This window comes from Caloenas nicobarica, chromosome 1 (genome assembly GCF_036013445.1).
Source record: "Caloenas nicobarica isolate bCalNic1 chromosome 1, bCalNic1.hap1, whole genome shotgun sequence".
In the NCBI taxonomy this organism is placed as follows: domain Eukaryota; kingdom Metazoa; phylum Chordata; class Aves; order Columbiformes; family Columbidae; genus Caloenas; species Caloenas nicobarica.
In genome coordinates this window covers 35200120-35224942 of record NC_088245.1, presented here as the reverse complement: position 1 = coordinate 35224942, position 24823 = coordinate 35200120, and the positions used below count along the sequence as shown (strand labels likewise).

At 35.4% G+C, this 24823-nt stretch overlaps 1 protein-coding gene across 1 annotated transcript in view; it reads right to left on the bottom strand.

Annotated features, from left to right (window-relative positions):
* Positions 1 to 24823, bottom strand: part of SLC16A7 (solute carrier family 16 member 7) — an 83343-nt gene that overhangs the window by 11748 nt on the left and 46772 nt on the right. Inside the window, exon 2 of the mRNA XM_065636224.1 lies at positions 23307 to 23549. Within this exon, the coding sequence (XP_065492296.1) occupies positions 23307 to 23520 (214 nt within the window). The 5' untranslated portion in view covers positions 23521 to 23549. The remainder of the gene's footprint in view (positions 1 to 23306; positions 23550 to 24823) is intronic.

Here is a 24823-nt window from a genome sequence, read left to right as displayed (position 1 = left end):
CTAAGATGTGGTTTAGCACAAAGACCTATAAAATTAAAAAATATTGCTCCAAGTCCATTTTTCAGTTTCAACTGCAATCCAGTTTATGGTGTAATTACATCCACACTAAACAAACATCTAGTATGCAATTTAGCATGACATGCATTATATGTTTTTTTTAAATGCCCGTGACTGGAATAGATGGCATCCTACATATCAAGATTAAGAGGTTGTCAAGGCTCTTTAGGTAAACTTGCATACCATCTGACTGCACTATATTTGGCCCAAACCATAGTCTTGCTTTTGCAATAACTAAATGTATCCAGTTGAGAAATAAAAACATCCATAACAAAAAGCAATAAATTTCAAACTCAAGATCAAGCAGGCATCTGACATAAAGTGGAATGCCAAGCACTGCATCTGATTTCACTGCAAATCATCTGATGTACTGCTAACAGTTTTAAGGTGTTCCTGTCCAGGCAGCACAGACATTGGCCAATACACTCAGCTTCCCACCAGCAAAAGCAATCTCTCTTCTTGCCCAGGCAGTTGTATCGTTCAAGGTATGTGAGGAAATAGAGGATAAACAGGGTGGCTATTTTACTGGGAAGGTGAAGGATTCTCAGACTGAAGGCATTAGGGCTCATCTTCCAGACACAGAAGCACAGGAGACCAGGCTCTGCTGTTCACTGAACTGCCACTTAAGCACAACTGTATATCAAAACCAGCAGACTTGAAAATCCACAGCATGGAATGCCCCACCAAATATACAATAGCCCGGAGATTTATTATAAGATTTGAAATCACATATGAAGCACTAAAACATTTCACTGACAGTTTATACCATGAGATACCTAACACTTCTTTATTTCATTTGGGGGAACCGCTGAGCAGAACAGTGACGAGCTGGTGTTTCTCCTTTCAGGCCATATAGAGAAAGCAGTGAAACATGAAGGACAGACAAATTACACTCCAAACACTTCTCAAATATATCATGTTTACTTTTCCTGTCTTAATAAACTTGGGCTCTCATAAGTATGGTGAAGCATAACTTCAATCATGATTTTTTTATTTATAGAGCTATATTTGGACAATCAGCAGTTTGGCTCATGTTTGAATTAGAAAGAAAGCCATTTTGAAATATGTGAACAATACAAATATTTCTTCTGGGTCAAAAAAGCTCCTTTGTACTTGAACTCTTTGTTGAACTCAAAGCAAAAAGTTTCATTTCAATATCAAGTAATATTTATATTTTTGAAAATAAATTAAATTTCAGGCAATTTTATGGGAGTAAAGAGGTTTAATTGTTATCACAGCTAAATACAATAACAGTATTTAACTTCGAAGACAGCAAAATCATTATTTTTAAAATTATTTTCAATTTATTTTACCTGTGATGAGATGGAAGTATTTACAAAATTGATCTGAGCACATCAAAATTTGTTTAGTATTTGTTAGTATTCTGATCTCCCCCCAAAATTACTACTGTAATAAATGTTGCCTTGTTGTAGTCTTACTTAAGATATACCTTTGCTGATCCTTAGGAAAAAAATCTAGGATTGGGATATTATAGCAGGTGAATATTTGACCCTACTTTTTACAGATTTATTCACTACAGGCAGCACCTTGAATTGTACCCTTATATAAATACTCCAGTAATGATCTAGATAGACCTGTTACCAATCCGTTTCCTTTCACATTACACAAAGACAGCATGAAAAGCCAGAAGGATAGGTTTGAGACCAAATGACACATAGCAGACTATCAAGTGTTGGAAAGAGAAGAATTGCATTAAAAAAATATTGCTGTGCGATATTGCTATATTGTTAGCATTTTGAATAAAAATATTGATCAAAAAGACAGCATTGCACAGCACTGACAAAGTTTTCCAACAATAATCAAGGACAAAGATGAGCTCTGCTGTAATATTCACCCCAGAAGAGTACTGACTATAATAATCATATTCTTTAATACTTTTCCATCAGTCCTTCCTTCCTTCTCCTGTAGAACAGGAAAATGAGCAAGATTCTTGTTTGTTTAGGGATTTGGGGAAGAGGTTTGTCTTTAGTTTTCGGCTGATTTGTTTTTTGGGGGAGTTTCCAGAAACGGCAAGTTTCATAGTACAGTCCTTCGAGGGAGATCATTTTGCAAACAGTTCTTTACTAGGAACAAGAAAACTGGACATCTGTGGATCTAAACTGTGGCAGTTAGGCCAGGACTGTAACTTACACCTTTTCAGATCAAAGCATGCAATGTTAGCCTCACCTACAAGACCTGTTAGCCAGAAGTCAAATATGGACGTATTAATTTATGTAGGCAGTGGATGACAACACCAGAGGAAAGACAAAGCTGTCAGATGGGTCTGAGCCCTGTACTTTCAAATGACCTAAATCTGGAATGCATTATGAATTTAAAATCCCTTTAAATGTAATATTCTCCTTGAGACATTTTCCTTAAGTTAATGATGTGTATTCACCACCACAGCTCCAGTTAATTTGGAGTTTTCTTTTAGTATATCCCAATATTTTGATTTAAAATTTGTGCATGTGGGAAATATTAATTGTTCTATAAGCCATAAAGTTAGTTTAAGCTTACTCCTTAAGTTATCTAGGAACTCTTCCAATCTGATGAGTAGGTTAAATATTTTCTTGTGACATCTGTGTATATACTTGCTTTTGGAGTTTCATAAAATGATGCATATTCATACCTTAAAGTATATGAGTATGCATAAATTCCAGCTGTTTGCTTGCCACCATACATTTTATAGCCATGCACAAATTCCATTTCACATCTAACAGCTTCCAAAATTATTTAAGCAATGTTCACAGGCTAGGATGTATCTATATTCTGTGCATATTTTTTTCTTTTTAGCAGAAGGAAGATCAAGCTGTTTAAGTACTGTACCACTGCCAAAATCATGCTATACATTAATGCATGTTAATGCACTAACGGACTGCTAGATCTCTGAGTCTACTTTCCAGACATCTGAAGTAACCACATAACAGATGTTAAGTCAGGAAGCCCACAAGAATATTTACTCCGATCTCTCCCTTAGCACCTACAAACCATCAGCCACAAAAGACTATACACTTCCTAAAACAAATTTAAAAGCATTATCATAATATGCTAACAGTCTCCTGGCTGTATTTTTGTTTTATATCTTTCTGTTTGAGGCAAATGACCAGACTGTGAGAAGGAATAAGACAGCAACTATAACCAGCACCACTGAAAAACCATTTCAGGAAAGGCTGTGCAGCAGGACACAAATGCTTTAGAAGAAGACAAGAAAAAATAGCAGCTTTTCACATTCTTCGTTATATGTCAAGGGAAAGATGGCAAAAGCCATTTCAGCTATGTAAGCAGAGACTGGCTCATGCATTTGGGAGATGTTTATGATGTTTTATACAAATTCTATAATAATGTGACACCTACTTTCTGTTTTGATGGCTCAGCAGAACATTCGCTTGCACGTATGTATTGTGCAAAATGTGAGGGCAAAGCTGCTTTCGCTGGTCTTCAGTGAATACCAAGACCTCTCAGGAGAAAAATATTGCTTACAAATGAGAGTAATTATTTCTTATAATAACAAAGGTAGTAATAATCCATATTTTCCTTTCACCTCCAAGTTTAACTTTTCAGTCACTATATAAATCTCCCTTATTCTGCTAAGCTGTGTTGTAAATAAAAAGCAATGAAAAGACTACATAACTGAATAATAATTAGATTTTAAAATCAGATGTTTGAAGAAATAATGACTTTTTTCCACTTAAATTATGCTTATTGTGCTAATATGGTTTAAACATAAATCAAATATTAAAGTTTCTTTTTGAAAAAAATATACTGCTTGCTATTTTTGTGGAAATGAAGAGAGCTCAAACTATGCAATAAAAATTTAATACTCTTTCTCATATAGTTACATTCTCAGAGATACACATGCACTCATATACACACAACTATTTATTAACTTTTTTCAGCCCTAAGAAAATATACCCTTCAAAAAATTATCTGACTCCGGAGACAATGCAACAACTTTATATCTAGTACCTCTAAAAGCTTAAAGGATGCAAACCAGATTAAAATATTTCTATTTCCTAACACCTTGAGGTAATAGTACAGGCAGATCAGTTTTAAGGCCATGAAATAGAATAAAGGAAGATTTATTAAGCACAAAATCTATATCTTGCTCAGCTCTCAGGTAGAATAACATTTATAATTCCAAATGTATTAGGTGTACTCCATTAATTTAAAAGAGGAAGAGAATCTAGGACACTAGAATTCTTGCTGCCTTTTCCCTTTTCCCTAATTTTTTTTCTTACCAAAATGAAAAAAAAATATTTACTTTAGACGGTTCTCCCATAAATAGACAGCACTTTATGTGAGGGATGAAAAAATGTCCTACATCTTGAAAGTATAATACCTAGTCAGTATGGTTACAATATTAGGGATTGCTTTGTAACAGTATCAAGCTGTCATAACTGTCTTTTATGTCTCTAATAAGATCATCTTTGGCTCTATTCTATATTCACTGTAGGAATGAAAGCTTTTTTAAAAGCATATAATCTTGGTTTTATTATTTAATTTATTTGTCCTGGTTTGGTTCCTCACTGCTATTATACAGTCATGTAATTAAAGATCATTCACATCTGTAATTTTTTTCACATACAGTCAGTGCATTTATGCTTTTTAGTTTACTATCTGCATTATTTTTAGTATGGAACTAGAGATGAACATATATTGACAGTATCATACAGTGTTCGTAGTGTCATTGATCCAAAGTAACCTGAAATGACTCAGTCTGGACAATATGACACATATTTAAATAAAGTGAATTGCTGAAAGAAGTTGAAAATAAATGCAATAATAATATTTCAAGTTGTACTAATGCAATATTGTAGATCGCATCCTGTCAAGTCAAGTGATTTAAACACAAGTATGTTTTCAGCCATCTGCTCTGTAGAGTCAATGCAGATATCCTTCCAGTCTGGCTTTATTTTTATTTCTGTTTCCTGCAGGCTTAGAAAAGCCAAGAATTCACATTAGGATCAACAACTTGCTAATATCAGACTTTTTTTTTTTTTTAAATGAAATATAAAATCCACTTGCAGGAGCTCATTTGCTTTGTTTGGCAAATAATCCCTAATATTTTGCCAGAGTAGAGCCTTACCTTTCACTTTAGAACTACTTCTTCGACAAAAAATGCTTTAAGCGAGTGCTTGGTACTGCTATTTGAATGTCATCTCTGGTATTCAGAGGAAAAGAAAGTCACAATTGGTTCTGGTCATGTCAAAACCATGTTCATGAAGTTGGAAAATGCTTTAAAAATATGCTGCTTTTTGCAAGCAGGACTAAGTGAGCATTCTGTGACAGTCATCTCTAGTTCTACCTTTGGCTAAATACTCTTTGATAGGCACTTAGAAAAGACAGATAGAAAAAAAAAATTAAAAGTACCAATGAATTTTATAATATTAAAATGTCATGCAACTATTTAAGTGTTAGACTCTTTATCACCTTCCTGGGAATGGTAACCTGCATTTCTGACACTTTTTTTGTGTTTGCATAAAAATAACAAAGGTAACGTAGTTCAACAATTGCTTTAAAGCTTTCTCTGTAGTTCCTCTGTGCATTTGGCAGTATTTTTCTTCTATTTCATATAACATTTACAACTGGTTGCACTGATTCCATAAACCCAGATAATATAGTAACCTTGACAGAAAAGAGTAAAAAATGCTTTTGCAATAAAAATCACCAAAAAGAAATGGATAACGTTGAGTTAGGGTTGCTAAGCCACGAGTTAAGATAGCTCAGCAGCTGAAGCACAGCATGCCGGGGAGTGATCAGTCGGTCGTTCAACCATCCATCACACTTTGCTCACCACTTCCCCTCTTCTAACTACATTTCCTCAGTGTCATTACCCTGAATGCACACATTCTCACTTGTGTCCTGCAGGGTCCTTGAATTCTATTAAGTTTCTGTCTTTCGATTACTAATGAGGATTAATTTGACCTTCAGGTATTCCTTGGGACTTTTATGACAAATACAATAATCATGTCTGTGGTAACCCATAGGAGCCTGGGCGATGGCAGAGTGCCTCAGCACACTGGCTGCTTCCTCATGGTGTTTCCCTGCAAAAGGTTATATCTCATAATTTTGAACTGATGTGCTCAAGTCAGGAACATGTATGTCGGGCTGCAAATATGAGCTTTTTCCTGAAATGTCCAGAAGAAACATAAATAAATGATTAGTGGTGCTGACGCTTGCTTTAAATATACGGCTTTTATGTAGAAATTAGAGATCCTTGATCTGTGCTTTGTTTTGTTTGTTTGTTTGTTAGTTAGTTTGGGGTATTTTGTTCATTTGTTTGTTTTTCCAGTGATACATCAGAGACCTTTGATCAAAGCTGTTGAATGGTTTTAAGGGTTTTTTTTCTTGCTTGCTAGGGTGCAAATATGTAGGGAGTTATGGACCATGTAATTTAGAAAACTTATCTTCAAGTTAACAAATTACTCTATATCTATGAATTTAAAGAAGTTGGGAAATTGCCCAGCTTTTAATCAAGGAGTAGTCATGCTGATTATTATTTACATGGATTCGTATCAATTTTTCTATTAATTATCTTTTGCATGCTGTGCTACAGAATTTTTTTCATCAAAGGCTGGAACACTTGATCACAAAGCAGAAGACTTTAAGATGATTTATGACATTTTTTTTGAAATTAGCAATATGAAACTTCATAATATTTAATAAGAAATAAATGAGTGTAATCTATGAGCTGCTGAACACTCTGCAGGTTTCAGAAACATTTATGGTCGTCGACTACAAAAAAAAGTCGTGTCCCAAAATTAACCGCCCAAATTTTGCATTGACACACTTACTGTGAAATGAAGTCAGATGCAGAAAAATATTTCAGCATTTTAAAAAATTTTCTTATATTTCTATTCCTGCTTCCTTCAAGATCACTGAGTGAAGCAAAGACCATGCATATATATTTGGAAAAAAATAGTCTTTCAACCTGGAAAAAGGCAAGAACCAAGAAAGAAGAAAGGAGGGAACCAGCTAATGATGAGATGGAACCAAAGCACCTGTAAGAGAGATGCATATAAACAGAGATATTTTAACATCAGGTGCATATTTCACAAAGTGTCCTGCATGCCTCTGTAACTGGGATAGCTGGAAATAGCATCAGACATGATATATGAATTGCAAATGATCTTCTCAGAAAACTGTTTTTTTCTTCTCAGAAATAACTATGCAACCAGCTTGTAACTTAAGCCGTAAATGTCTTATAGTGTATTAACACGAACATTAGAAAATTCAGTGGCAAATATAAGGTACTTGGAAGAACTACCGAAAGTTTCCTGCAGAAGATTTTTCTAGCTTAGTATTTAACCATAATTAACTTCACTCCTTGGAACTTTGTGTGCTTGCATGAATCTAACACCGCTTTTCAGACCCAAAAATGAGTTGGGGATTTCACCTAAATAATATTACTGTTCACAGGTACAACGAACCTGTGCCATAAAAGGTTCTTCTCTTTCAAAAGAAAAATGAAACAAGGACTTGCTAATTTTTCCTCTCTGGAAATACAGCAAAGATAATAATATAAATATATAAATATGAGCAAATATAATTCTCTATAGCAATAGTTAATATGAAGGTATTAATAATAAACCACTAAATTTATATCCTTTTCAGGGTTTCACCTGGAATTTCAGGAGGCATAACTCTAACTATAGAAATGCTCCAATAGAAATATTTAGTATTTTTTTATCCAGAGGTTTTATGCTTGAAGTATTATCCATTAATCTCAGTGGTTGCTTCTTCTTTTGACTTAGTTCAATTTGATAGTATTTGTGTTTGAGCACTTGTACTGGAAGAAGCATCAAGTTTCTGAAAAGACTAAAATAAATCCTACCTAATACGTCTACTTTCATAGCTATCCAGTATTGCTACTAGTTGTATCACACACAGACATACACACACGCACACAGTTAATAGAAAGTACTTGACAAACGAGTTCTGCTGTTACAAAGGGAGGATGTTTGTATTGTTGCAGAACATAAAACTGAAAAGAAAGACAGAGGTTGCAGTATACCATTGTCACGACGACAATTATAGTAACTTGAAAATAAGAAATACATTGTGAATCTCAGACCTAATTGCTGGCAAGAAAAAACAAATAAACAACAACAAAACCAGTGCTTGCTAATATTAATATTTATTTTGATTCATAATAGATATTTTCCTAAACCATGTTATTGGCTAGTTACATATATTACCCATTTTTCTTTCTTCCTCTTCGAGCAATGACTTTTTCCACAAATCTGTGTGTGCACATGTGAACACAATATTCATAAATGTTAATTACTCATTATTTCCTATTTGTTATTCCTTATTATCCTTCATGATTTTTACACACCTTCTTAAAAATCTCTGGCTACTTTTCCTGGAAGCAGAATAATACTTTGTCATTTGGAAGCCTAGCAGACATCACAGAGACCAAAAATCAAAACAAACATCTTCAGAAGACCTTGCACGGGCTATTTAGTAGTTCTTACAAATGTAGGGTATATTCTCTGCAACTCAAATCAGTACATTTTCCAGATAATGCATTCATTGTGAAAAATTCAGCCAACTTCAGTTAAGATTAATATCGTCATTTGGATTTCTCTGTCTTCTACAAATTGCCCATCATATTAATGTTCATACAATATCCCATTTTTCCCTGCACATCATCCTACAGTTAGTTTTCCTCCAGAATAATATTATACCTAACTCAGCTTGGAAATGATTCTGTGTATATTCTTACAGGCAATAATATGTAATTTCAGAGAAAGCACAAGATACATGCTGCTGCTTAGTTGCTCCTTTATCATATTCCTTTCTGGTCTCAATTTTTGCATTGTATAATTAAAATCCAAATTGAAAATACTCAGTCTACTACCTATGATGTTTCTGTGCACCACTTATGGTGAATTATGGATCACAAGTGGATCATTAAACCTCATCTACATATTTAGAATATATGCAACAAGAAGTATAAATCTGGATGTATTTATAACTTGGAATTTGTCCTGAAAATTTATCATATATAAGTCATTGTCAATAACATTGCCAGATTATTTCCAAATGCATTTTCTATTTAACACTTACATAACATGAAGCTTAAAATGTATTTTATAGACATTTTTTTCTAAAACATTACTTTATCATTACTTTCATTGTAATCGTATTTTAATAATATCCAATAAAATGCATATGAAGACTTTCAGTGGTAAAAATTAGAACCTTAAAAGAGTGGGAATTTCCTGTGTTCCTTCGGAGCCTGTAAATGAGGTCATGTCTGAAGAACTGCATAAGGTAAATATATCTGAATAATATTTAGTTCCAAATATACTGTGGTAACAAGAAGAGGGAGGGAAGAGAGAGAGAGGGAGGGGAAGTGAATTTATTTGTGTTTCAATGATATACAAAGGGGGATCTGAGCATTCTCTTTAGGTTTTGGCATCTAAGGTGTTCAGAGTGTAAGTGCAATGGTAGTATATTAATGGGATCATACTAGGTACAGAATTTGCACTTCACCCAGTATTTTGCACAAGGGGAGACTAAGAAACCAGAGCGGGGGTCGGAAGAGGGACAAGTACACTCATTTGTCAATTAAAAGTGAGATCTTTAGGGGAGGGGGATTTTTTTTTTCTGTTTTCAGACAAGTGAAAAAAATAAGCGGTATGTCTGTTGAGAAAGTCTGTTTAATTACAGAATGATATGTAAAGGTAACACTGAATATTCTGTTTTCCCTGTCAAAAAGACTAAAAGTAATACAAGCTGTTAAATAGCTAGAAACATGACAAAAAACCCCAAAATTACAATAACAAATAGAAAAATTTATCATAAGATTATCCTCTTGATCAATAATAGTAACAAGATTTATGTGATTTTTTTCCATCTTTCAGTGCATTTATTTCAGCTGAGCCTGAACAAGTAGCCTTTATTACATGTTAGAGGAAGGGGAACCTCTGGAGACAACAGGTCCAGAACTCTGGAAGTGTCCCACAGGTTCAGATCAGAACATTTGCCAGTTTACTTAAACTTAAGACACCCCATATTTTGCTGCATTTTAAAAATAGTAATCTTCAAGAAAATATTTACCAATTGATCAGTAATTTGAGTTCTAATCTCTTCTCATTCTTTTTTTGTAGCCTTTTACAGCAAAATACACATGCCTGAGAATAAGTCTATCCAACAGAATTGAAAGAGAAATCACATATATAGTTTTTATATCTACATTATCTGAGCAGATGTCAGTTTATTTTTGCATATTCCTGTACCCACCTCACGTATTTTTTGTCATCAGAGTTGAATTTGTCATGAAGTTGACACTTTTAGATTTCCATCTACTATGGAGAGAGCTTTACCTGATAAGTCTTTCAAAATTTTAGATGTTTCCTATGTATAGTCACATGCTATTTCTTTTGTGGACTGGATCAACAAATACACTTTCCATGGACTATAGTCAATCAAAACATGATGACTTCCTCCAATGAGGGGGAAAGTATGCCTTCCGCTATGAAAACAATATTTCATAAAATATGTGAAAGATTCGTGAAAAATGAGTAGAGGAAGCCTGGGACTTCAACAGTGGAAAAGGAATACATTATGAGGGAGCTGGGCAAAGGTTTTTATGGCATTTGTATTTTGCCTGAACTAGGCAGGAAACAACATCTATAATGTTCTCTACAAGCCACTTCCCTTGTAGCAACAAAGGATACATCTCCATGGACAAGGTCTTCTAATAATAGGAGGTTGGGGGGGGATCTAGATCAGGTTTGCTTACATGTATTCCATATATTACACACATAAATTTACTTACATATATTACACATATAGGGAATATTTAAACTCTGCTGCAAAAAGCAACATGAAGTGACTTGGTGACCTAGTGCCATCTTATTGCACTTCAAGATAATATTTGTGTGGCTTTTGAACTACACATATTTTCTTACCCGGTATGAAGAAATAAAACCACCCACCACTGGCAAAAAATTTATTCTCCACCAAGTAATGTGAAGCAGCTTCCTTCTAATGATTATGATGCATCATAAATTCAAAATAAATTAGTGCCCATTAAAATTTAGGCTTCTCATTATTTGTGTTACTGATGCTGCTTATATATCATGCATTCCTGGAGCCACCTTTCATCTAAGGAGTTATGTTGATATTCAGCCAGAATGTATTAAAACAATCCAATGAAATATACCACTTCTGCAAGGACTTAATATGTATGCCTGTGAGGAGAATATTACTTAGGTTTCCTAATGAAATAATTATTTTCTTCCCACAGGGGGAACTATGCTTCTTGAGTCAGTTTTAATACATCCTACTGAAAAGCATTTGGTTAGAAAATTGAATGATCTAGGCAATATGTATATCTGAAGACCTCGTCAGGTAAATTTTTTATAACATCAGGAGAAATGATCCAGAAGAAATTCTATTATATGAATTTGTTCTTGTCTTAATCCCATATGCCACTTCAGCTCTGTTTCTCTGAGCCTAGGGTCAAGTGCTTCGCACTCAGGTTACTGTTTACATTTGAGTAAGTAAATATGAAAACCTTCTAAATCACAATGGCAATGGTTTATATAACCTTGCACACTCTTTGCACGGGTAAAATCTATGGCGCTGTGTCAAAGACAAGAAAATCACTACCACATACGCTATCTTTGTGGCATGCTATTTGATTTAAAAGGAACAATATATAAAATTAAAACTAGCATTGCATGAAACACTCTTATGATTTAACATTCATTTTATTCCCAAGCTGAAATAAAAGTTTCAAGTCTCGGAATTTTCAGTTCAATTAAAACTCTTCAAATAAATCAGTCTAAAATATCTAAATGTCTTCTGTCATACAAATAAACAAATTAGAAATATAACTATCCAGTATTCCCATGATCTAATTCTTCCTCTTAGCTTTTCAAAATAATTGCAAACATTTTGTTTCAGGTCATCTGGTACTATATTGCATTTCATTACCATAGAATCATAGAATCGTTTTGGTTGGAAAAGACCCTTGGGATCAAGCCCAACCGTAACCTAACCTAACTCCAGCACTAAACTATGTCCCTAAGAGCCTTGTCTAAATGCCTTTTAAACACCTCCAGGGATGGTGACTCCACCACTTCCCTGGGTAGCCTGTTCCAATGTCTGACAACCCTTTCCGTGAAGATTTTTTTCCTAATATCCAAACTAAACCTCCCCTGGCACAACTTGAGACCATTTCCTCTTGTCCTATCACTTGCTACTCGGGAGAAGACACCAACACTCCATGCTACAACCTCTTTTCAGGTAGTCGTAGATAGTGATAAGGTCTCTTCTCAGCCTCCTTTTCTCAAGGCTAAACAGCCCCAGTTCCCTCAACTGCTCCTCATCAGACTTGTGCTCCAGACCCCTCACCAGCTTCGTCACCCTCCTCTACACTCTCTCTAGTGCTTCAATGTCTTTCTTATGATGAAGGACCCAAAACTGAACACACTATTCAAGGTGGGGCCTCATCAGTGCTGAGTACAGTGGCATGATCATTTCTCCAGTCCTGTTGGCCACACTATTCCTGATACAAGCCAAGATGCCGTTGGCCTTTTTGGCAACCTGGGCACACTGCTGGCTCATGTTCAGCTGGCTGTCAATCAACATCTCCAGGTCCTTTTCTGCCAGGCAGCTTTCCAGCCACTCTTCCCCGAGCCTGTAGCATTGCCCGGGGTTGTTGTGACCCAAGTGCTGGACCTGGCACTTGCCCTCGTTGAACCTCATACAATTGGCCTCAGCCCAATGATCCAGCTGGTCCAGATCCCTCTGTATGGCGATCCTACCCTCCAGCAGATCAACATTCCCACCCAATTTGGTGTCGTCTGCAAACTTACTAAGGGTGCACTCAATCCTCTCATCTAGATTATTGATAAAGAGATTAAACAGAATTGATCCCAACACTGAGCCCTGGGGAACATGACTTGTGACCATCTGCCAACTGGATTTGGTTCCATTCCCCACAGCTCTTTGGGCCCAGCCATCCAGTCAGTTCTATATCCATTGCAGAGTACACCCATCCAGGCCATGAGCTGACAGCTTCTCCAGGAGAATGCTGTGGGATACGGTGTCAAAGGCTTTACTGAAGTCTACCACAACTTCCACAGCCTTTCCTTCATCTACTAGGTGAGTCACCTTGTCATAGAAGGAGGTCAGGTTGGTCAAACAGGACGTGCCTTTTACAAACCCAGGTTGACTGGGCCTGATCGTATGGTTTTCTTCTATGTGTCATATGATGTCACTCAGGATGATCTGCTCCATGACCATCAGCTCTCTCAGCACCCTTGGATGTATCCCATCTGGCCCCATAGACTTGTGGGTGTCCCAGTGGTGTAGCAGGTCTACCAAACTGTTTTAAAAAAATTGGAACTCTACAGTTTTTAATTTAGTATAAGCCCAATTGCTGGACCATGTTGCTCTTCATTGTACATATAGTCGCATAATGCACATTGGGCCTTGCTCTGAGATGAATTTCCCCATCACATTTTGGGATGTGTAGTCCTTCTGCAAATCTAGCCCATAGAAATGAGGTGTTTGTGGGTTTTTTTGGTCAGACTTTTTTTTTTTTTTTTATTTTCTCTAACTTCCTGTGAGAATAAAAATGTGTTAATCAAACCTGATTATTCAGGCCATCAGCCCCTTACAATCCTCTCTGACGTTGACTAAATTCTCTTCTCACATGAGAATCATACAATTTCAGGCCATTACCTGAAAGTGTTTTGCAAAATAGTTTGTTGCTTCAATGAATAATCAGAGTGATCCTTGCTGTCACAGTGCCTGATTCTCCACTCCTCAGCGCACTTTTCAGCACTGGAAGTCTACAAAATCCAGTAAATTAAAATTGAAGTTTAGAGACTCATACTTTAGGTGAAATTGTACGGTGTCCTTAGATTTTTACTTTTTATTTATGAAGCAGAGATAAACTTACTGCCAAATAAGTCAGGAGTTTAATCAAATGATTAATTTAATAAAGCGAAAATCACCAGTTTTGCACAAATACTGTAAATCCTCAAAACTAATCTCCTATATTTCATTTATATTTTATTTTGGAGAAAATACATGAATCATTTATGGATAATGTCTTTTTAAGGTTGACATAAATAAAAATGAGATTTTAATGAGTGCCTCTGGGAGCACTTAAGTCATTGAAGGTACACTGTCAAGAGATCTTGATGTTACAAACACCTATGGATAAACATATTTGCATAAATATATAAACATGTTTATATGTTGTCTTGAAGCAGGTTAAAAATGTATTTTAGCTTTGAACTTTAGGAGATCACTAAGGTGTTTAAAATCGAGCACATATTGCAGGATCGGCACCATGGTGCCCATACTTGGAACAGAGTCCCAGGCAGTTATTTCACCTGCCTCTGAAAAGAGCATAACATCCTCAGTGAAAACTGTCATTCATCACTATGTGTATTGATTAATCTCTTCTAAGTTTTGCTTTATTCTTTTATTTCTTCTAGTGTCACTAGCCAAAGCGTGACTCTAGAACATTTGGCTATAAATTCAAAGATCACCTGCAGATTCACTATATGTAGCACATGACTTCTTTATCAATAACGTAGCTATTTTACTTTAATTCTTTTATTTTACAGGTTTTGCTCTGCAGAAGTCCATGTAAACTAACTAAATAACTAACTAAATAAAAAATCTTATTTCACCAGAAGTAATGTCATGCCTCTTTGCACCAGCTTTAAAACCTTATGTTCCTTAATCAAATGTTTCATGGTAACATTTATAGAGTATGGTTTCTTACGGACTGAATAGCTCCTGCAAAGACAGTCTTTAAGTGGAATATCCAGAAGTAAAACCTCCTGAACTTTATTTATTTGCTGCTCTGGAAATTACAGCTATTCTGATTAGGCAAATAACAACAGATTCAGCTGCTTCATTACACAAACTCAAAGCCTAGCAACATCACAGTAAGGAGGGATTAATTCGGTCATTTGGGTATATGCCAATAATTCAGACAATTTAGAACTGAACTGCTCTTGAAGCTTTTCTGAGTGAATTTTGACTTCCAAGGACACAAGATTACTCCCCCTTCTAGGGAAGGTCAAACAGGACAGCCACCACCTTCACTTGTGCTAGTCCTACCCTAAGCTATTGCAGTCCTTTGAAAGTCCTGACATTAAGTTATATACTACAATGTAGAAAATAACAAGATAAAAGCTAGGATACATCTGCAAATCTTGAAGCAGCTTGCGTGGGACAGAGAAGCTCATTCTTTTTAAAAGGAGAAAAAAATTCAGCGAAGTAAATTCTGTTCCTGGAAAAACAGAGTCCTCCACAGAAGAAGAGTATGAGTAAGGTTTATACCATGACAAAATTGGCACTGCCGGCTGATACTGATAGGGAAGCGTTTGGGGATCTTGTTACAAAGAGACTTAAGTGTATTCAGTTTTCAAATCATTCACAGAAGTAAATATAACAGATCCATAGATTTCTATCAGCTTATAAAAAGCTACAAAAGAATGTGAACTTGGTCAATTATTAGACAAACCAGCTATTATCCCGGTCGTGTTTTTTTCTTAGCTGCTGATGGAAGAAAGGGAATTATGGGTACAATGAAAGTCATTGCAAGATTAGAGATTTACAAGCTAATAGGTAATCTTTAAATTACCAGGTATTTTTAGCAGTATCAAACCTAGTACAACTGAGCCAGTGACACTGAAATATAGGAGAATTATAACATGTGCAGCATATAAGAGGAAGATTAAAGAAGAAAATCAAATCTTAATCAGAACAGCTTAAAACCACCAACCATTGGTACATATCATTTTTAGATTTCAGGGTCTCTAGGGAGTCAAATATAATATAAAATATTAGCATATTTGTGCAAAACGGACATCTGAACTCTTCCTCTAGACTCCTTTAGCATTCACAAATCAGAGAAGTCTTTCTGAAACATCATTCATTTGATGTGTTTTGGACATTTAACATAGGAAGGGATGAATCAGAAATTCCCATTTTTACTGAGTGACAACAGAGGATGTCTAGACAACTGGATCAGATCTAGTTGCCAATGCTGAGGAATATGAAAGACATTAATCTTGTCCATATAATCTCTAGTTACTATTGTTAAAAAGCTGGAAGGGTAGTACTACTTCCTTCAAAGTTTTCTAAAAGTCAAAGTACTTAATGATAAGTGTTTCAAAGCAGTACAAGTAGAAAACCAAACAGAGCACATTTCCATCATCAGTGGGAAAGTGTTGCGAGAAGTGTTTGAACTATATGAGGAAATCAACATCTTATTTCACAATAGAGTCTCCTATTTAAATTACATTATTTCATTTGGTTGTCTAGTCATAGTATATATTCAAGCAAACAAAAGTCAGGTAAAACTGCAGTGAAAATACATAACTGTTTCTTGACCATTAAAAAAACCTTGCCAAAGTTTGTGTAAAAGAAAGGTAAGCTTTTCTTTTGCTTGTATGCATCAACAAAACATATATTAACTACTAAAGCTGCAGCTGTTTGTGCTCTTTGACATATATAATCTTAATAGAATATCACTGTTAGATGAAAAGGTTCTGACTGATCAAAAATTATTCATATGATATATATGTTTATCTACATGTGTTGTATATGATCTCTGCAAAAATCTTCAAAACCAGTTAATCAGTTAAAAGACTGAAGTAATTATAAAAAACAATTTAAAACCACCTCATTCTTTGATTCCTGTAGGTTTCCTGGCATCAGCATAAGCCTGTCACTAAGACTCTGGTCCACTTACCTCTATTGATGACTACAAATCTACCTATCTTTATAAACCACAGCAAAAATCTCTGCTGTTGCCATTTGATATTGGCTTAGAATATCTTCTAAACATATCAGTACAACTCTGTTTCCCTTAAATATACCCTTCAAAACAAACAAAGGAATAGTTCTTAGACATTCCAAAACAATGGACCAGTAAATTTCTATAATAAGTTCTTTGTAAAGTGCTGGGTTTATTATCTCATTTGAAGTGCTGGTGTGACTACAATGGTATACACAGCTTGAGCAGATAGACCTTTCCTTCCCCACAGTACTTCTCTGGTATCTGCTTAAATATCTCCTAATTCCCAGTTGTACTAGACCATTGTTTCACTACCTTTGAATTATGCGATACACATCACAAATACAGCCATTGTATGATCCAGTGATATGAAAAACTATACGGGAACTAATCCAACATTATTAGTACACACAAAATCAGTATTCTTTCGTCAAACTTTTAAAAGCTCAATGAACATATCAAAGGCCTAAGTTTGTCCCTTGTTATCTTTCTTAAACAAACCCAAAGTTTTAGTCCCTTAGAAAACATATTTTATGAGGCATGCTATTTATTTTTGTTTGACTTTGACCCTTTACTTGGTAGTAAGTGGGAGGAAAAAAAAAGAATCTTCTTTGCAGATAAAAAAGCTGTCAATATTGATTACTTTACTTACAGAAATTCCTGCCTACAAACCCAAATGAAGATCAAGACAAACACAGAGCCTTAAATAGAAAAAAAGGACTACATTCATGATGTAGTCCACATTGCCTACTTGTATGTAAATGAGAACTGTTTTAGTAAAGGGCTTGAGTTAATTAAATTAAGGTTAGCACAAATATTCCTATGATATGTATCAAATCATTATTAATAATCTGTGATTTGGATACTGTAAAAGCATGGTAGAAACAAAGTGGGAATTCTTTGTCACATAATGTCTTTCTGACAATTATTCAAAATTAATATAAGCATACAATAAATGACAAAAAACTCCTTATTTCTCTCAGTGGGAGCATGTCCTTAACTTTGAGACTGGCTTCTTGAGTGTGGCTTAACAGATCCCAGTACAAACTACGTTTCATGAAAATTTGACAAAATTGGATCCTCAAAAGTCATTGAATATTTAACAATTAGATCTCATCTGTTCAGCCAAACATAACAAGTTGCAGAGTAAAAAACCAGCTTGCTCCTGGAGATGGGATGATAAACCTGTTTGAAAAAAAAAAAGTATAAAATCGTCTAGAACAGATCTGCTTTTTTAAATCTTTCTTCCCATGACCATTTTAAAGAGTGTTTTCTAAACGTTAGGGAAGGCCTCTTTAAAACAGCAATTGCTACTGCAGAACACTGCCCTGCAAGGTGCAGTTTTACTAAAACTCAAAACCTTCCAAGAAATGCAAAAAGTGGCTGCACTACCCTTCAGAGGCTTTACCAGACTTCCTTATCATTCAGGTCTTATTTTAAAAACTGAACTACTGCTTATTTGTTTATTTATTTAACTTTTGATACCTCTTTTTTGTACTTATCTCCATTTGTTAGTAAGATTCAAAATGCTCTGTTCTTGTATCACCTCATTATTACTTCTTGTCCTTTATCTGTGAGTCTCAAATTAACTTGACATAGATGTTTTACATGTATTTTAGGCTAAATGTGAAGTATTCCCTCATGCCCATGAGGCATTCAGTAAATTGATAAGTTCTGCTTTCAAGGACACTCCAAATGAGGTTATTAAAATTCAATGCTTTGCATATTCTGATGGAGAAAAACGCTTGTCCCTGACAACAAAGGACATAGGTCAATTTAAGAGAGCTTCTCAATCTCCTTATCCATGGCCACTGAATTCCTTGTGCCAGTACTTGTAAAACCAAAATAAGAAAATATTACCAGGGAGGAAGAAAAGTGTAGGAGCCCAGGTCCTGTCCAAAAGTAAAAAGCTATAACCATCTGTTGTTTGTGTTACATGGATTTTGCAACTGTCATCTCCACTGTGCACGCCATTTCATCTTCACAGCAATATCACCAAAACACCCACTGAGATAAAAATCACAAATATTTTGAACATACCATATGATACGTTATTTTCCAAATTAATATTTGACAACGTCAAAATGAGAACTTGTCTATAGGTTACTTTTGTGTTGTCACCTTAAAAGTCCTTTAAGTGTTTTCTACTATTTGAAAATATTTAACTTCAAACTTGAATAATTTAAGAAATAGAGAAGAGAGAGGAAGCTATTAAATGTCACATTTTTTAGTTATTAGCATGTTTTGAAAAATGGTAAAGAACCTTACTGTACTTACACAGTATCTTTCTTCAAAAGGGGTCCAAAGGTGTTTTTAAAATTATTTACTTAGAAACATAACCTAGAATTTAAATAGACCTTTCTTTCTTGAACTTCAGACTAGCAAGACTGTCTCACATTTCACGTGTGGGTATGGCTTGAAGGATTTATCAGCTCCCAAGCTAATCTCTATATCCCCAAAAGTTATTAAAAACCAAATCAAAACAAAACAAAGCAAAACACAACAACAACAACAACAATCAAGACCCCAAACTGAAATTGTCCTTGGAAAAATGACAGAAGAAGAGTAAAAGACAAGTGAGTAAACCAACTGCTTTTTCCCTGAGGAAATCTAAAACTCAACATCAGCTGTGTCCGAAATCACCAGACCTGTCACATGGCTTCCATAGAGGCCACTAAGACTCCTGTCAAACCTACACTGAAAGCAATGAAAACATTTTTACTGGAAACAGATAGAGCTCCGATAAGAAGCTCTCTAATCACCTTTGGCTGGTTAGTGCTGTGTAAAGTAGAGGGGTGAATTTTTGAAAAAGAGAAAAATGAGCCGAGAGAACTTGAGGTCAAACGTATTTTAACTTTTTCTTGAATTCCTTAATACTCGTATGTGTTAGAGCACACATATGGTTCTATAAGTATGTATACATATACAAATACATATATAGTTTATAAATATAAGAATATATACATGCACACACATTTTATATACTTGTGTTCATAGGCATACAGCAACACAGGTTGCCCTATCAGGATAACTTACCTAATTCTATTTTACTCCAGCTTCTGTCCTCCAGTAACAAAAGTTTGGAGGCCTCAGTCACAGTCCCTTGGGTGTAGGACTCCATCACAAAACCATCACCCTTAATTTAATTCAACTGACAGTCTCTGCTCAAGAGAGGCAGAAGAAGGAGTTGCCATGGAGACTGAACTATTGCTCGTCTCCAGAGGATGCTTTTCTCAAGCACAGGCTGAAAAGTAGAGGCTGTGCAATACCTCTAACCTTGATCACATCACAGGATCTTGCTTTTTGGGATGGCTTTTCAGTAAACTCTAACAAATGTCCAGGAGACGGGGGTGGGGGAAGAGAAAACTTAAGAAAACAAACAAACAAACCAACAAAACCAACAAAAAACAGTATGAAAGTGCATAGTATACCAGACTGAGAGAGGAAAAGTGTTTCATATTGATTTGATTTATCAGATTTGTCACCTCTGCTTAGTGCTTTCCTAATGGGGTGAATGCTGTGCTTGACCTATTTGCTGGAATTAACCAGGACTGCAGGAGACCATATGGATTGCCAGATGGTCTGCTATAATTTAATACCATTTATTCTAAGTATGAAGTAAGTGATAAATATAATTAACATTCTTTTAGCTCCTTACTGGATGCCTTTTATTAGTTTCTTTTTTTCTTTTTTTTCTCAGGCATTGAAAGGTAAGTTAATACCTTGTTACTGGAACACAGATGCCAGCTAATTACTGCAAGAGGCTGCAGCCTCCAAAGCAAAGAGCATCTGCACAGACTCTAACTTATTCACTGACCCCACTGTGATGATTAATAGGTTGAATGCTAATCTCTAATGAAGATGACAGATCTTAGATGTTTTCAGGTTACCTTAATTAGTAGTATGATGAACAGTGTTCATTACAAAGGTACGTGTCACACTTCATAGTAAACAAAACACCTTGTACTCATGGTCTGAACGTGTATTTCACATTACAGTACATCAAATGCTAAGGAATCAAACCACCTTCAGACAGTAAAAACAATGGAGTGATTTCCTTCAGAAATGTTTTTCCTGATTGCTATTTCATATGCTGCCAGTGATTGTCTAAACAGCCTATTTTTTAGGAAGTGGTTCTAGAGAACCTATGGCTTCAAAGAGTGTTTACATCAGGCAGAGTTGTTGTTCTCAACATTTTAAGACCATGAGTCTATAACAAGATATTCAAACAACTTAGCCTACTGCTCCTGTGCTGATAATATTCATAGTGACTGGAGTAGATGTTAGCAGAACAAATAGTAAACCATTTTGTAATTTTTAACATCAATGTACAGGTGAACTTACTATGCTGGTACTCAGAACAGTAAAATAAGTATTAGCGAAAAGGTAGTATTACTGAATGCTTTATATTTTACATTAAAAGTGGTGCACATTGAATCTCACAGATAAAAATGACTACAGCTAAATGTCCTGTGATTTTCATCTGTACTGTTAATAAAACTTGGAGGAACACTGAGATGGTTAAATGTTATTCGAAGACCAAAACAAAAGAACAGCACCTGTGCTATAAAGCAAATCTGCCCTTAGAATATTTATCTCCAATTAGAAAACATGGTGAAAAACAGTCTAGGTCAAAAGTCACAGCACAGGGAAAACAGAAACAAACTTTGGGTTTTCCACACCTGTGCTCTCACTTGTTCCAGCGCTTGGGCACAGCACTTGTACAGAGGCCTCCACACTTACACATGTACATCCACAGTGCAAGAGCTGATGCATCCTTAAGAAGCAGCTACCTTAGAGGGGATCCAAATGTGACAGGACACATCTGCTCTTTTACTCCACTCTTTACTGCAGTAGTTCAAGTTACCACTTCACCCAGTGAATTTTGATGAATCACTTGGTTATTGTTGCTGGTCCTATAAAATCCTTTATGATTCTCTACTAGTATATGAATAAAAATGGGATCAAAATACCTGAAGAGCAAGCTTTTGTTGATATTGACACCACATGTCAAGATATCTTTATAAGGTCTCTTTGCCAACATTCTAAAAAAAAAGGATCCATTTTCCACCCCATTAACTGAAGAGTATTTACCTGAGGTGCTTAAGCTAATGCTATGCTTGCTGCAGGTTCGTTTTTACAGTCGGAAGGGAAAGGCAGGTACTTAGAGCAACTTAAGTAGCCTGAATTCCTCTCTGTAGGCACTTGCCCCTTTTCCCTGACTGCTAAAGGAGTTTGGGTCATTCAGGTGTCAAAACTTCAGGGAGGTTGAAATCAGAGATAAAAAGTTACCACGTTAAAAATGAGACTCCATGCTTCCTTCAATAGGTTTAATGGATAACACTGGACTTTAGTATTACACAGATACAATCACTGAAAACTATTGGAGTGATGCTCTTCATTCAATCTCAGTGTGCTATTGGCATAATGTTTTCAGTTTCTATGTATATGCATTTATACATATGTATATATACATATACACACATATACATGTATGCATATAACTGCTCCATCATTGCAAACAGTCTGAGATGTTCCAAGTGGTGACCTCACGACATCTGAAGAAAGGGCAATGCCAGATCGATTGACAAAATAAGCTCTCGACTGCCTGAAAAAGTGTTTTGCCTAAGTATCAGCTAGCTTCCACCAATACTTAAAAAAATATTCTGAAAGAATGAAGGAATCGAGTAGAATTTAAGAGTTAGTCTTTGAAGTTGATAGACCAAAACCTGCCAAAGCAGGTTTGACAGTACTTAAACATGACTTCATACTTTAAAATCCTTCTTCATCTATCTCGTTCTTTACTTACTTGCTCATAAGAAAAATTATATCAGCGCATTTATGTTCACTGTTCATTTCAGTCCCAAGAATAAGACTGTATCCTAACTGTCATATAGATGGCAGGTATGAAATACGGCTCTTGGCCTAAACAGAAAGCAGACTTTTATTTCACAGCAAATAGGGACGAGATATGAAATCTCTGTCTACAGATGAATACCTGTGCCTGACTAATGAACCCTCATAGTCAGAACAGATTTCTGTGTTTAAACTCCATCATTTGATCTACTGAGAGATTTCATCAAGGCAGTGGAAACTGACCAAATGTACCCCCAGGGCCAGGAAAAGTTACTTGGCCATTGCTTTGTTGGAAAATGTGTCTCTCTGAAAACGTGAATTTAGGGCAAAATTGCAAAATAGAATTAGGTAAAGGAACAAAAAAAAGGTCCTAAGGGGAAAACAAAAAGGAAGAGAATATAAAATGCTTTAAAAGTGAAAGCAAACAGTACTTTAATAATTATGTGGCTAGCAGCACTCTCTGATAAAGTATAATATAAAAAGAAGCATGTATTTTGGTAAATTCTTTAGGTAATAATAAGATCACATAGTAATTAACTTTAAACATTTTAGACCACAGAAAAAACCCACCAAATTATATTTCCAAATTTCATAAATGTCTTACCTCCTGCATACATGACAGCCAACATTATTGATGATATCCAAGCTATCTCACTATATGATGTGTGGAAGATTTCTTGTATTTCTTTGAAGAATACCGTGATGGCTTTGGGGAATGCATAGGAAAATCCAATGGAAATAAAAGCCCCAAAGACCACAACCCATCCCCAGCCTCCATCTGGAGGTGGGTACTGTGGCGCTCCTGTTGCTGGTGGCATTTTTGGTCTCTGTCTCTTCTTTAACTAGGCTGAAAAAGAAGACAAGAAACACAGTTTCAAACAGTTTTCCTTTATCAAACTGCAGTATTCAATCATCATCTGCAAGAATTATAATCCTCAGAGCAGAGACCAATTTCCTGCTTTCATGGGGCCACAAAGTGTGAGTACCTGGTTACAGAAGCAAAATCTCTTCTGAAAAACAAAATTGATGTGGTAAGAATATTTGCAATATCCTATTCAGCGTGTGGTGACTACCACAAATCACTGATCTCAGTCACTGAAGTTGCATTTGCAATTAGTCACTTACTGGAAAGCAATGTGTTTGTGCAGGTTAATTTATGTAGCTAAATGTACAGTGTGGATCTAGCACAGGAATGAAACAAAGAAAAAAAAAACCTGGAAATGTGACTTATAGGAAGCTATGGAAAAAAGTTATAGTAAATTATCACTAAATGCCATTTTCCTATCAAGATTTACTGGTACCTCAGCAAAATCATCTGCAATGACAGCAAAGAATTCATTACACAGTTTTTCATCATATGCTGTCGTTATCCAATTTTTACCACTGTTGGTATCTTTTGTTTATCTCATGAGAATATCTAAAGAATGGATCCCAAGCAGAGATTTAAAATTCTTTGTGTATCTATAAAATAAATATAAAATATTACAATTCCATATTGAACTCTTATTTTTATAATTTTCATCTTCATACCAGTTGATGTTGATATTACTTGCAGGAACAGGGTGGATCTTAATGGTACTGGTTTTGCTCTGTTTTCATATTAGAAGACATCAGGAAGTCTTTCACCAATAACCTCACAAACTTTCCACAGCTATTCTCTGATTTAGAATTTACTATGCCACCAGAATGATATCTTTGAGACGTTCTGAGAGGTGCAACCAAGACATTCAGGTAGCTCAAAAAATTATAGATAATCCACATAAAACTCCTAAGGCCTGAAATAATTTTTATACTGTCATTATTACCTTGTTATCTAAAAACTTAAGATTTCTATATTCCGCATAACCATTTTAGAAAATATGTAGAAGCAAGAATCCATTTTGTAATTCTGAGATTTTTTCCACCATAAAAACCCCTTATTATTAAACAAAGAGCTGGAGTCCACTGTGTTTTGTTCCGTGTAATCCAGCCTACATAGACAGCGTGAAATGAAAATTCCTTCTTCCTCTCTGTTTCTTTCTTGGGCATTTAGGCAACTTATTACTCTTGATTGGTCTCCTGTCATAACAGTATCAAAAGCTGTGGATGATAACACCGTGTAGGCTGCTGTTATGCTTATGC